This window comes from Diuraphis noxia, unplaced genomic scaffold (genome assembly GCF_037042655.1).
Source record: "Diuraphis noxia isolate RWA-SAM2 unplaced genomic scaffold, SU_Dnox_SAM2 contig0002, whole genome shotgun sequence".
In the NCBI taxonomy this organism is placed as follows: Eukaryota; Metazoa; Arthropoda; class Insecta; order Hemiptera; family Aphididae; genus Diuraphis; species Diuraphis noxia.
The window spans coordinates 77077158-77092652 of NW_028301712.1; the positions used below are offsets into that span (position 1 = coordinate 77077158).

Sequence of the window (15495 nt, forward strand, 5' to 3'; positions counted from 1 at the left end):
ACAATTTTGTTATGACGCGTATAAACTTAATGTAAACATAAAACGCGCGCTTACGATACATTGCGTATGATATACATCAAAGTGAAACAGGCCTAACAAAACTATTTTTATTTATTTTTTTAATTAATCAACTTTGGTTTTAGTTCTAACAATCTAATATAAACTAGATGAAGATTTAAATCTGTTTTCATTACTAAAATTTTTAATTTTCATATCATTTTTAATAGCTTCAACATGAATGCCGATTGAATTCTTTGTATAAATATCTGAATAAATGTAATAAAGTTGTTAATTAATGAGTTACCATCAACCAAATATTCTAAATGATCCACAGACCTCATACTATCCACTTTGATATCAGCTAGTCGCTAGTAAACTATTTATTTTTTTTTCATACCACAAAGTGGTTAGTGGTTATAACTTGTAAGTAATATAGTATGGTAACTACAAATAACAAATATTTTAGTCCTAGAAAATCATAATACTCTAATTTTATTACATTAAATTGTTACGCACTATATCTAACTAGTAAATAAAATATTTTTATAATAAGCGAAAAGAATAAAACCGTGACTTTCAAAAGAATAAAATTGATATTGCTATTTATTAATTTACTATTATTATACTTATTATTTTTATACACTGTAATTATATTTATTTTAATATTTTAATATTGAATTTCATAAAAAGGTACATTATACAATTTACAATTTAATATTTAACTAAACAAGTAGTCATTTGTACAAGAATCTTTAGCAATTGGATCAGGCATTTTAAATATGGATAAGGTCTGCGCACGCCTATGTTACCCTATACTTTCCATTAAAGGGGCTGCAGCCGAATTTTTCAAAAGTCAAAACTAATGTATATTTTACTAATCTAAATATTAATTTTTTCCAATATATTTAAATTTTAAATTCTTTATCATAAAATAAATCTTGCTAGAGGAGGCTCCAGATAATGAAAAAAGGGACTTTTAGACCAATAAGCTAGACAAAACTGGAAGAATTTGGTTTGATAGATTTTAATTTTGAAAACGGATTATGCAACAAGTTTACTAAGGAATAATTGAGGCGATTTTGAATATTCCAATTATTATGGTAACATAATGAAAAAAAATTCAAAAATGCCTCCATCATTCCCTAGTAAACTTGTTGATTATTTATAATCCGTTTCCAAAATTAAAATCTGTCAAACCAAATTCTTCCAGTTTTGTCTAGCTTATTGGTCTAAAAGTCATTTTTTTTTTATTGGCTGCAGCCCCCTTAACACAGTTAACTACAATTCTTTAAATTATAAAATAGTATATTATTTAAAAAAATATGTATATCAATAAAAATATGTTACAAGGGTAATATATTATCTTCAGATGTGATGATATTAATATGAATAACCATATAATATAATTTGCTATATTATATTATGTAAAGCAGAAACTACGCTTGTGAGTATAACACCCCTTTAAACTTGTTCATTAAATTAATAATAAGAAAAACCAAGGTTAAAAAAACGCAATTACTGGTTACATTTTCAAAATACTAATATTTTATTAAGTCTATTGACATTCAACGATTAAAACACATTACATTTTTTTCCTTCAATTCTATGAAAATAATGTATACAAAACATTTTGTTTATAAAAAGCTGTTATTTTAAAAAATAATCACATTAATAAAAATTCAATATTTTATTCTTAATTATTTTCGAATATCATAGTTAAATAATATTTAAAAATGCACACATACATATATTCAAAAACTTTGGTATTTAATAGCAATAACACTTCCACATTTTTTTTAATCATGTATTTATCAATAAAGAAAATATCAAGCTTTTAGCTTATGAGCGAATTAATATAACATTATCATCCATCATTTTACTGTTATCATATATTATACATATAATTAAAACCTGTGCTTAGTAATAATAATTAATAGTCTCATTATGATTGCCCAAAAGTTGTTTAGCAATATAGAATAATGTTTTTATGTAAGTTTAGAAAGATGAGCATCAATGTTTGTTATAATATATAGGATATAGCCTCGATATTACACTAAAAAATATCACATTTCCTAATATTTTTTAATTTTTTAATTTTTTTTAATATAGAGCATAATATATTAGGTATAATAATAAATTTCTAAAGAATGTTGTTTATCTACACATACAGCATATTAATATATATTATTATACTATACTTTTCACTTTAAACTCATTTTATGATAATTAGTTTTTATGGTGATGAGCGTTAATATGTGTTAATAATTTGTATATACTATCTAAGACATTTATCACGTCAACGTTTGAAAGTCTAAGAAACATAATAAAGAGAATAGAGATTGATTTGAAATTAAATATATGTATTTGATAACTAGTAATTACACAAGCTTAAAGAACACATAACTTATCAAAGTGTTTTTCTTTATCTAAATGACAATAATTAAGTGACATAAATAAACTTTGTTTTATTTTTAAGTGGGTAGGTATTATCAAAGACCTTTAAATATAATTTATGAGCGCTCAGCTCTAAATGTAAATCATCAAAAAAGTTTTTGAAGTTATAGCTATAACTTTACAACTTTACATTTAATACATATTAATAATAACCTATAAAATGTTAAATTTAAAAATAAAAAGAATTTATTACCACAAACAACTTGTACATAAAGGATATCTGTTTGTTGTGATTGTCTTGCATCTTACTAATCAACTTTGATTGGATTGATAAAAATAGGTAAGTACCTATACTTTATAAACACGCCTACACTTCAGTAACTTATTTTAAACGTGATGAATATGTTTTATTTTTATATTTTACTGTTTTGATTTTTGTGTGCACTGTGCCCAATATTAAACATTATAAAACAATGATAGTCAGCAACGTCATGTATAATAATTTTGTAATAAGTACAGCCAAACACAATTGAAAAGGTTGATCATATAATATAATCTTTAAGATAAATATTTATAAAATTACAATTTACGTACTTTCAATGGAATCAAAATTATGTAGGTAGGTACATAAATGTAATTTATAAATTTATAATGCTCGAGAAGTTGTTAGGTGGGTACCTACAATTAAATACTTTTGATTTTGGGATATTGCAAAATATATAAAATCGAACTTAAAATGTATTTTACTACATTAAATAAAATATAAATTGGAACTGAATATATTGTTTATTTTTACTTATAATTATGTTTATCATAAGAAAAGAAATCATTTCTGATAAGTAATAACTATTTTAAACTACTTTAATTAGTTGGACTTAAGGAACACTGCAAACACCATTTTCTACCATTACTGTCAAAATATGGACACTAATTATTTAGAAACTTAAAAAGTTAAAATTTAGTAAAAAAGTAACTTTCTTACTTAATGAGTAGTGCATGGAAATATGGAATTATCTGAGCTAATATGTTAAATACAAAATATAGGTAACTTGTATTCACTGGCGAAAATCCTAACGTTCTATTACATAGGTGACTATACTGTCCGAGTAGAATACTGAATGATAATTATTAATATAATTTATGTATAATTTGTTATAATTATAATGTTTAGTAATAAATGCTACATTTTTTATTATTGTATATTACTTGTAATATGTACATGCGGTGGCGCTGTAGTGGTAAGTTTAGAAAATTATTTTTGGTTTATTGGTACCACCAATTTATTCAGTTAATTTAATCAATGGCATCACCAATGATCTTAGTTAAAAATAACAAGTACTTTACATTTGAACGAACAGATTTTTAAATAAATGTTTTAAACTATAAAAAACAATAACTTTTAACTAAGATAGAAATTAGGTAATTTTCAAAAACCAATTGATCAGTAGTTATTTAAAAAAAAAAACTTTACTAAATTGTCTATAGCTTTGATTACTAAATTTTTTGGTTATTTTCTACTCGTTCAAAATTAAATACGACGCTTAGAGCATATTATTTTCTTAGAGTGTACCTTGTTTTTAGATTATATTTTTTATCACAACGCATAAATTCATAAATTTATTATTTGCTGTACAAATGTGTGGAATACATAAAATTGCTACGTATTATCATAGTAACGAATGCCCAAAATTGCTTATTAAAAATTCACGAATAAATCCCTTATTATAGCATAAAACAAATTTATAGGTAGATATTATTGTTTAGCAATACGAGTACAATGGACAGACAAAAAAAATAACATATGCAAATGCAATACAAGCCTCGATCCCCAAAATAACAATTTGTGTACGCCATTTTAGAGTACCGTCTCGTCGAACATCACTTCCCTATTGCTCACGTTGCTGTTTTGCCGCCGCAGCGTGCTTGGGCGTCGTGGTCGCTGGGCTGCCTCCACGTCGAGCTCCAAGCCGGCAGCTTTCAACGCAATCGCCGGTATCGATGCCAACGCGGCAACCGTCTGGTGCTGTCCACCCAACCGGTACAGTGGTATGTCTACCGACTGGTGGTTACCGCGGAGCATCGGTTCGCGTTCCTCGTCGGCCGAAGACGATTGTCCGTCCATGCTGCCGTATGCCGTGGTGCTATCCGAAAGTTGATTGGTCAACACCGGTATCCAACACCTCCGCGGACCGTGCACCGGACCTATACGTGACACGTATAACGTTTAATTATTATCGTGACATATTTATAATAACCGATTTTAATTGATCTCGAACTTCGACAAAAAATAATTGGTCGTACGTTTAAGGTTAGAGTTCTTAAATCTTATAAACAAAAAAACTAGAATGATATTTGAATCGATGAGCAAAAATAGCTAAACATGGATGTAACGCCTGAAGTATTAAAGAAATGGATAACGGTATCCCATCCAAAGAAAATGGGAAGATCATGAAAATAGATATACATATTATGGAGACAAATCAATATCAATGGCATCACTTGGTTAATTTCTACTGAGATGCTAACCAAATATATAGGTATAGTATACAAGTACTTTAGACAAGTCGGAATGGGATGTTTAACATCAAAATCCGCTCTATTATTATACATTTGGGCTGGTGGTAGAGAAGAAAGGTGGAGTTTTATTAAGACACTAAAATATTTGACTACGATTGTAACCAATCCGGCCCTGTATAAAGCAAGGTCGTAAGTATATTATTTACGTATAAGTATTTTAATATAATAGGTACCTACTAGGTAGTTTAGACTCTAGGTGTGAGTCAAACTGGTTAAAGTTCGAAAGTCTAACCTAGTAAAAAAAAACCTTTCATCCACACCGAACTCGAACAAAAAGTTTAATTAATTAGTCTATCAAAAAAATTGGAGCATGTCGCATATACGTTTCGAAAACAAATTGTTTTATTTATTTTATATTTTGGTTTGATATAAAACTAAAAGATAATTCATGATTTAATTCAAAATCTTGGTTTGAATTCAGTTCGATATTAAACAAATTGTTTAGTTCGGATCATGTTTGATGACTTGATGTTGAATCGTTGAACATATCGTTCGGTTCGAGTTCGACATCATTTAATATTATTTAGTACCTACCTACATTAATAATAAAACCCATTGATAATATGACACACTTACTTTCGCCGGGATCCGCGAACAATGACGCCTTTCGGTCTCTGTATCGTTTCCAAGCATTAGACCTGACCGTTCCTTTGGTTCCCGTGTTGACGGCGTCATAGCTGACGCTCCTGTAAATCGCTTGCCGCCAATGATCGTTGCGCGCAGCACGCGTCTGATCATCGAAACTTTTTGCTTGACCAAGCTGCTCATTCAACGAGTACATTTTGTGCGTTATGTCTTTGCCTGCAGTGCACAATAATAATGACCAAAAGTTCGTTTGTCAATTCACAATTGTTTATAAAGAAACGACCGGCTTACCTATGATACTAGTGAGTACAGCGTGCAATTGAGTTCTGTGTTTGAATATCCGATTGAGCTTTGAAAGTTGCCAACATAAGTAAACACAGTCTTCGGCAGCCGTTATCGTTACCTAAAAAGTGTATTTATATTTTATACATGTTTACATATACAATATATTAGTACTTCATAACAGGCGTACTTGGAACATATTTTCTCCGTGCATTAGAGTTGAAGCCATCCATTCGGGTGAATCAAGGAATTGATACGAACTGATATTGTGCAACTGTGTACCTTCGCAAGTTACACCACACCTAGGCATATTATAAAATCCATTTCAACGCAATGTTGCTATAGAAAGGTTAGTGCTATCGTAATGAATTGTGTGTGATAATGTTTTTATTCATATATCAATATATATTAATTTTATTTTGTACAACACATGTATTTTTTATTCTAGGAATAGGTAGGTATATGTTACGTAGCTGTAAATATATTATATAAATACTGTGAATTACATATTACCTAAATATCATATTAAACTTTTATTTGTTTTTATTCAATTCACTCTAATATTAAACATAATGAATTATTCAGAATGTAGAATTCGTTAGGTATGTAATGTGCTTGTATAGCTTTGTACAACTTATGCGGAGACAACATTATACAGTACGTGTAGATTCCCCTAATAAAAAAGGACGAATATTACTCTTATGACATGTTTAACATATTATATACCTTTATATATATAGTTTTATCTGATTTGAAAATACTCTAAATTTTGCTTTGAAGAACTAGAGCCGTAGCTTAATTTAATCTGGCAAACTGAATCCTATTAGAGCATCATGTTCCTGCTGCAGAATTATACCGATATCACTCACCTGCCTCTGAGTAGAATGGACAGTCGCTGATCACAAGCCGTTACCGCCTCGACCGCGTAACACTCGCCAGGTGACAATTTCTCGATGACCGCCTCTCGCGTTAGCTCCCGAAAGTGTTTCTCGCTGACTTTGAGCGGCTTGAACACCCTCGTGTACAACTCCATGAGTTCGACCGATAACGCGGGTGGCATGAGCTTTTTACACAGTTTAAGCGCGTGCACGCCGTTGATCAGAGCTAGTGATCCATACCAGATCAATGCATCCATCGCGCACACGTCCGTGGACGCCCAAAGACCAGAAAGCAGAAATCCTAAGAACAGCAACGCCCTGCTCGACATATACATGATGGTGAATAAACTTTGAATTGTTTTATTTGCCATTCGTGTTTTTTAGACGTATTAAGTCTATATTATAGTATATTCATTTAGTTGACAGTTTGACACTATATTTGCTCAATGATATTTATATACCTATTGCACAATGTTCATCCATATTTTATTGGATTTTTATTTCACGAAATAGTTTTGTTTTTAATTAGTTTGATTTAAACTGGTGATATTATGTAGAGTCTACATTGTAGACAATAAAATATAATATGAGATAGTATATCAGTATAAATACCCATAATATTATGTATTTTCTTAATATAGGTAACGTAATGTAAATATAATATAATTTATAATTGTATGTTTAAATAAAAACTAAGAATTTGATGAATCGTTTATTTTTAATTTTAAATGAATTAAAATAATAATATAGGATCTTCATACATTTATGAATAATGAATGAAAATACTAAATAGATTAATTTAAAATTTCAATCAGTGGATATGCAACTTTATTTAATTTATTATAGGTCTTTTGACTGGCGTGAAAACTAAAATAGTAACCATTCTAACTTTTCGTTTAAACAAATTACTACAGAGGATTGTTACATTAATTTAGAAACTACTTTAAAGTAGTTATGATCCTATAATTTAATTGCTTTTGTATAACCTAACCTAACTAATATGCTTCACAACTTAATATGTAAACATATATAATTATGACAGCTATTATTCATGATAGACTAATTGAAAATAAAAATAACTTTAAAAAATAGGCCTATACGAATATAATGGTGTTCAAAATAGGCCTTGCTATTTAAAAAAAACATATTTTACTGCACATGCGCATACCGAAATAATAAAAATTTTGAGGTGTAACTATAAATGTGTATTTATATACTTATAATTTGTAAAAAAAATCGGTTTATTCCAATATAATCCAGCCATGAAATTCAGTGCTCTCTAATTATTGAACACACGGTATATTACTCTAATGCACTTGTGAACTTAATATAATTTTTTTTTATTCGTTTAATTACATTAATTAAAACTATAAATTAAGTTTAGCTTAAAGTGTTATCACTACATTCATTGATTTTGATCGATCAATGTATTCAAATGCTCGTTCATCAGCAAGTACCTGATCGAAATAAATTCTACTTAGGTATTGCATAAATTTAAAAAAGAGAGAAGCATCCTTTACATTAGGTGTCGAGTATATACCTCATCATTGAGTAAGTCATTATATAATGAAATTGTTAAATTTAAATTCAATAATAGGTACATTATGCAAAAAACTATTCTGAGTTTAGTCGGCCTGATAGCTAAGTAATTAGTAAAAAATTAAGTATATTATATATGCATTTATTTTACTAATAATAATATACGATAAGTTAATTTGAATTTTGCCAAAAACATTGCATTTATTTTATGTAAAAAAAATAATGTGGACATTTCAAATCTCCACAAAATATATTTTTAAATCATAACAAGATAACTAAAATAGCTAATTATTGTTTTTTGTTGAAATATTCGATTATAACTCAAAATGTTTTTTTTTTAAATCGTACCTATATTATCTATATTTAATATTTTTAAATAGCTATAATGGCAACTTTAAAATATTATTTAAGCTAATAATCTTAGTTGTTGATGCTGTACCAATAATAATAATAATAAATATATATATATATTATTATATAATTTTGATTTGCCCGGTGACGTTTGGAACTTGATACGGGACTTTTGTGATGGAAATATAAATTATAATATAGTGGGTATTCTAGGTGTATATTGTTATTTTACACACAAGCGACACACGGATCCACAGCGGTAATTACCTCAATGACAACACGCTGAGCTTGTAACTCCTTGGAACTATGAAAGCGGTCAGGAAACAAATGTTGGAGAACTGGAAAAGGCTCTGCTGGGCGGGTATCCACTGACATTGGGATTTCTCGAACGGCCCTGTCCGTCCGCTGACCGCAGAACCGTTGAGCGGAAAGAATAGTGCGGTCTCGGTAGTGTTGTCGTACGCGTAATAGTAATAGTAGTCGCTGGCCGGCCGGTCAGGCGCAGCCGTTCCGTTCTGCATTGCGGCAGTTACCAGTGCGATTGTCGACGTTGCGCCAGTGCAATTGCCTGCTGCACCGCGGTCGTTGCTGTTGCTGTTGTTTGTGTTGAGCTGGTGGCGACCGGCCGCTGCGGTGGTGCCGATCACGTCCCGCCGAGTTGCGATGGCCGGCGACGAATGTGGCTTTTTAGATGCAGATGGCGTCGGCGGTGGTGGTAGTGGTGCGAACGCGTTGTTTGCCGGCTCGACGTTGTGATTGTGATGCCCCATCACCGGGTGACCTACCGGACGTCCTGCTGCAGCCGCCGCGGCACTCGCTCAAAGTTCTGCGATGTAGATGTTGTAATATTCAGTGTATTTTATACGATGTTACGAAATCGTATATAGCGTACTATTCGACTTTTTGTGATTGTCGTACATCGTTTTTAATATAGTTTAACGTTACATCAACATCCGATCGGTAACATTCAAGTCCACACTAAGAGGTTGTCTCGGTATCTCCCACAGTACTGCAGCAGTCTTTAATTCCGCTGCAGATGTGTCCGTTGCGATTTCTAAAGAAAAATAATATTTTATTTAAAAATATGCATAGTTAAATTGTCGTTTAACTAGTAGTATTTTAGCTGAGGATTTATTATCAAATATTGAATGTAAAGCTGATGAATGGTATCAGTAGCTATTAGCTATAGTACATTTTGACAGATCATTAAAAACACGCAACTGAACTTTCGAACCGTATATTATTCATTATATAAATGTAGGTATAATATATATACGTTACATTGTGAATTATACAGAAGATATAGATTCCTTAAAAGGTCGGTATAGATCGTATAAAAAAAGCTAAATAAAATATTAAAATTAATGGAAGAGCGGTAGGTGTTTATACGTTATAACTTATAATATTAATCAATACTAGAGATTTATAATATAAAATATAAAATAAATGTATTTTAATTATTTTCAATCTTCCAAAACAATGATAAAAACGTTTTTGGATAGTTATTACTACGTACTACTTACATACTTTAAGGCTTATGCATTTAATACAATGCTCGAATTAGGAAAAATTAAGTAGAGGAGTTGAATTCAGCGACTTAAAAACTGCTTTCCCGGTTCGAAATTATTTAACACAGTCCATTGGGGAGCTTTTCCTTACCTTAATTTTGAATACTACATTTCAGCTTAATTATAACTTATTGGATTTATTATATTCAAAATAGTATGTGCATGTACCAAATTGACCGTGGATTTAAATACACCAAATTTTTCGAAAATGTTCATTATTACATTTCATACATCCAACCACTTAAAAAAATTTTGATACTAATAATGTAGATATACGTACATTTTTTAAATGAAAACCGATAAGATATATTGTACAAGCAGCGCAATTTACTATAATTTATTTTATATCTTCTATGTATAGTATATACTATGAAAAGTGTATGAATATCGAAACGATAACGATACGATACGATATATACGTTTATCGTTTAATTACAGTAGGTACTAACTATAGTATTATCAAAAGTTTCGACTACTAACATTAAGATTTGCCTTCACAATTTGTTCGCAAGACGCAACATAACATAAAATTATTAAACAATATAGGTACGTACCTATACGTATTGCTACACATAGATAGGTATATATGGTTTATATACTATATATTATATATAAGGTATATTTAGGTATAAAAAATAAATTGCAACAGTTTGTGTTTCGTATCTTTTCGGTTTTGTCATAGATTGTATTATGTTAAATTTTTATTGCCGCAGTTTACATATTGGCGTATAGAAAAAGGTTAATTTTTCCGCAAGTCACCATCTCCCGTTCAAACAATAAGATTTTGAGATTTTTGATAGAAATGTTATCTATTTATATTTGCTATCGGTTAACAGATGTAATTACAGCTTACTGATATAAAACTAATAAGAGAAATTATATAGTATATTTTTTTTGTAAATAAATAGTTGCCATTTACATGCTACATAGGTTGCAGCCTATACATTAAATTGTCAAAAGTATGGTTATAAATAATAAAATTATATCTTAAAACAAAAATGAAAGTTGATATATTCTGTATATAGGCACGTACCTATTCTAAAACTATTTAATCGATTTTGTCATACTTTCAAATTGTCTTCGGAGATAAATGAAAGCTTAGAGAGTGGATTGAGCTATGTTAAATTTACATCCAATGCTATTATTAATAAATTAATAATTAAAAAGATATTTGATCATCTAAAGTTAAGACTTTAATCGTTTTTAATAAAAATTATATCAATATATAGTCCTTGACGTTTAGAAAATGAAATATGGCTAAAGTTTATTTTTTTAAGTCCTATAAGTTAGCTATAAAGGATAACTCAACTGTTTTTCTAAATGGTTATTGGTTCCCATCGCATATTATGTTATACATCATATTACTGTTATAACTGGAAGAAACATAGTATATACATTTTTTTACAAATATATTTATTTCAAAATAAATGCAAGTCATAGGCTCGGGTTATGTATCTATTATTTACTAGATTTAATTTTATACTAGAAACCTCACTCAAGACCTCAAAGTTGATTATTTAAATATTTTCAATTCTTTTAAAAATAACGTTAAAATCCAAAATTATTTTTAAACAATTTTTTTTTTTTTTAAACGATATCATAAAATCTATGCATAGTAATCCAATGTATTTATGTATTTATTAGAGTAATAATTATTTTATACCTACTTCGTCTGAACAGATTTAGAGAAGCACAAAGACAATTATTTCTCCAATTATTTTATAATTTTTCTAATACAAGTATTACTAAGGTATAACAGTTAAAACAAAACATGATTTTTCTCAAATATTTGAATGTCAACCACTGAATACTACCATAACATACCTACCATTTATTAATTCTATAAATTCTTTATTCATATAATCAATTTATATATAGTATTTGTGTTGTAACAAAATTATTAACTCCTCCTCCCTTTGACGTGCTTGTACTGCGTACACATTAAGAAAACTTAAATACGTGTTTAGTTAGTTAAGAATTGACGCAAAGTTATCGTGATTATAAAAGCATGCTTATTAGATGGTTAAAATAATTATGATAAATAATTTTTAATAAATATTAAAAATTTACATTTGATTTGAAATTATCGTGATAGAGGACAGTTACCGAAAAATGTAAAACAATTTTACCATACTGTTATGGTACGTTAGATAACTATTAAATGTTAGTGTTTAACTATACCTAAATATTAAAAACATACCATTAGAATTGATTTTGACCCATTATGCTGATAGTACCTAGTATATATATAGACATATAGTGTACTTTTTTTTATTTCTATAAAACAATTATTTTTATTGCCAAAGTAATTATTATTAAAACACATAAAAAGAGGAATATTTTTCTTGGGTTTGTCGACATTTGAAAAGGTCAGATTTTTATACATTATATTAGGTAAGTTCATAGGTCGTCATTAAGAACAAAATGCAAAGTTCGGTATCGGTTACTTTTTCATAATAATTACATAAGTATACAACATAGCTGTTGGGTCAGTATGTCAGTATAAAAGAAATTTTTCTGAAAATATCGATTTAAAAAAAAAAATGTTTAATATGACATTCTTGAATTGATTAAATTGATAAAAAAAAATTTATAAAATATCGACCATTTTAATGGAAGGATGTTTTATTTTGAGATGAGTATAATAGTAATAGAAAGTATTCTGAAGTCAATATTCATTTTCAATCATAAGTGTTTAGTGAGATTGACTTTTTCTATATATTATTTTATCAAGAGTATATGGGCTTAGCCTATAAATACAATCATAAAACTTTATGATAAAACAATAAAACATTTATATAGTACGAGTATAACTGTATAAGTATAAAACATGAATATATAATTTCTAGTTTATCTATGTCGTTAGGGTATTATGTGATTTAAAATATTTTTATTTATAACTTGATATTTCATTTTTTTTAATCTAAGCTACCGATCAAGCATACAATAACCTTTACCCTTTCTCATATTATACAACATCTTGAAATTAAATAGGCAAAACTTTTAAACAACAATCCATTCATTGTTTAGCAATCATTGTTCGATATGCTCATCGCCTATCATGAATATCTCCGAGAAGGCGTAGATATTCGCTCTATATAGTAACTAGTCTACAGTAGTAATACGAACGGCGTAGCGAACATATCGCGCTCTCTACGCAACGGCAGTATATAATATGTAATAATTATTAATTAAAGATTCTAAAGTGAATCAGTATATAATAAAGTTTAAAGTCGTTCTTTGATTCAAATCATTGTTTTCATTGCACGTAACAATCATAATAATATTACACATAAACATATATACTTGCTAAAGTATATATATATATATAGTAAGTTAAAATTCTAAAAAAAAAATTCTTAAATATTTCTTTAGTATATAGTTCATGTTATTTTACTGGGACGTTAATTCATACATTAACTAATTTAGGATTTTATTTATGTATAGATAAATATATTCAATACATTGAGAACATACAGTGCTGATACATTTTTCTAAAATATATCTTAACTGCGCGTGTCTGATTTCGTCAATTACGAATTCACACGCAAAGTATAGTATCGGAATTGTGACTATACACGAATATACAGTAGAATAAAGCAACAACAATAAGGTCAAAGTTTTGTTGGACAGTTTTTTTAATGTAAATTAATAACGACACAATTTATTAAAAATTGACAGATTTGCATTACTGTAAAATATCAATATACCTTATAAAATATATCATCATAATTAATAATTATATAATACAATATTACAATTTTAATCTATAATAACTTATTTATAAATTATAACATATTATAACTACACATTATATTATAATATAAAGTAAAATGTAACACGGCGCAATGGTTATGCAATTCTGATACTTACATAATTGTGTACCATGAATAAATTAAACTCACCATTGATTTTAAAATAATAATAATACAACTATCACATGTTTTAAAATCAATTTATCCACGTGTATATAACTTAACTATAGCTCGATTTAATATTTTTATGTTGTACAACACGCAAATAATATTCTATGCGACTCACTTATTGTCGGGGAAGCGAAAGCCGCCAAGTCTTCGCCGTCGCGTCGACGTAGTTTTTGATCGTTATCGCGTTTTGTCATATCGTACACGACCACAAGTCGAAGAGAAAAACAGGCAAACACGTATAAAACGCAGATGGTAATTGTTCTCGGACGACATGCGCGCAGGATGATACAATTCAATAATTCCGTCACCAAGAGAGCGAGCGCGGTGGATCCAAATATCGTTCGGAAACGCTGACGGCAGCGGTGAGAGCTGTACAGTGTTGTACGATAGACTGCCCACCCGTAACGTCGTCGCCGCCGTCGACGTGATAATATTATATGGCAGCGCGCGTTGGGTTCGGCGACTGTGCGGGCAAAGCGGCACTCACTGCAATGCACGCTACAGGCTATAATATAGTAGTAACGACCTTTAGGTAAAATGAGAGGAGAAAAAAATCCAAACAAAATAATTTAGGAACAAAAACAGTTAATTACAATTATTTATTGAGTCCCAATAGATAAAATAAAACATAAAACTGTATTATTTAATAATTATTGATTATTACTTCCAATTTATTTTTCAAATACGATCATATCCGATTTAATGATTAGCAAAGTATTTATTGGTATAAAGTATGTTTGGAAAAATAAACTATTTTTCAATTATTATAAATAACATTTTGATATCTACCGCTGTTAAATATTATCAGTAGGCAACATAAATATAAAATCAGTTTGTTTTGTCCATTTGTTCTGACTTTTTTTACCTGTACATAGGTATTAGGTAACTAGTGTTAGACATACCGATTTTAACATTATTGTCACTTTTTGGGTATCGTACCTTGTTATTCAGACAATATTTTTTGATGCGTTATGTCACCTATGATTGTAAAAATTTGAGTGTAAAAGAAAAAAATTGTACACGAAACAAATAGAAAACATAATTTATTGTTTTTCGTGAAACAGCAAATTTATCGAATATCGATGTGGTCAATATTGTCAGCGTACAATGTCCAGACATGTCATATTCGGCTTATATACCTATTGTACAGACATATAATAATTAAGAATCGGAATGACCACCGTTACTGCTTTTAACAATACGCGAGTCATCATCTCCAAAACAAAACAAAATTAATCGAATATTGTGAATTTTTTAAATGATAAAGCTAAACCAAAACCATGTGTTTCGGTTGATTTTTACATAATCATATAATATGTTTTCTTATACCATTATAATTGTACTTTGGTAATCTATATTCTATAAATACACAATTGCAGTCCACTCGTATACGCC

At 29.0% G+C, this 15495-nt stretch overlaps 1 protein-coding gene across 1 annotated transcript; it reads right to left on the minus strand.

Moving 5' to 3' along the window:
• Nucleotides 1-4113: 4113 nt before the first annotated feature.
• On the minus strand, nt 4114-14503 carry LOC107173910 (popeye domain-containing protein 1-like). The gene is made up of 7 exons (XM_015524648.2): nt 14216-14503; nt 8874-9660; nt 6708-7034; nt 6029-6140; nt 5848-5959; nt 5548-5772; nt 4114-4596 (listed from the first exon to the last, which is right to left on the minus strand). The coding sequence occupies exons 2-7, from the start codon at nt 9374-9376 to the stop codon at nt 4250-4252; spliced, it is 1626 nt and encodes a 541-aa protein (XP_015380134.1). The 5' UTR covers nt 9377-9660; nt 14216-14503; the 3' UTR covers nt 4114-4249.
• Between the last annotated feature and the right edge of the window lie 992 nt (nt 14504-15495).

Bases quoted from the DNA above. Each gene is read 5' to 3' on its own strand.
- LOC107173910 (XM_015524648.2), bottom strand. From the start codon at position 9,376: ATGGGGCATCACAATCACAACGTCGAGCCGGCAAACAACGCGTTCGCA. The intron at 5,773-5,847 runs GTAAGCCGGTCG...TGTGCACTGCAG, and splicing joins TGTACTCACTAGTATCATAG to GCAAAGACATAACGCACAAA. The intron at 4,597-5,547 runs GTAAGTGTGTCA...TGTCACGTATAG, and splicing joins GTTCGCGGATCCCGGCGAAA to GTCCGGTGCACGGTCCGCGG.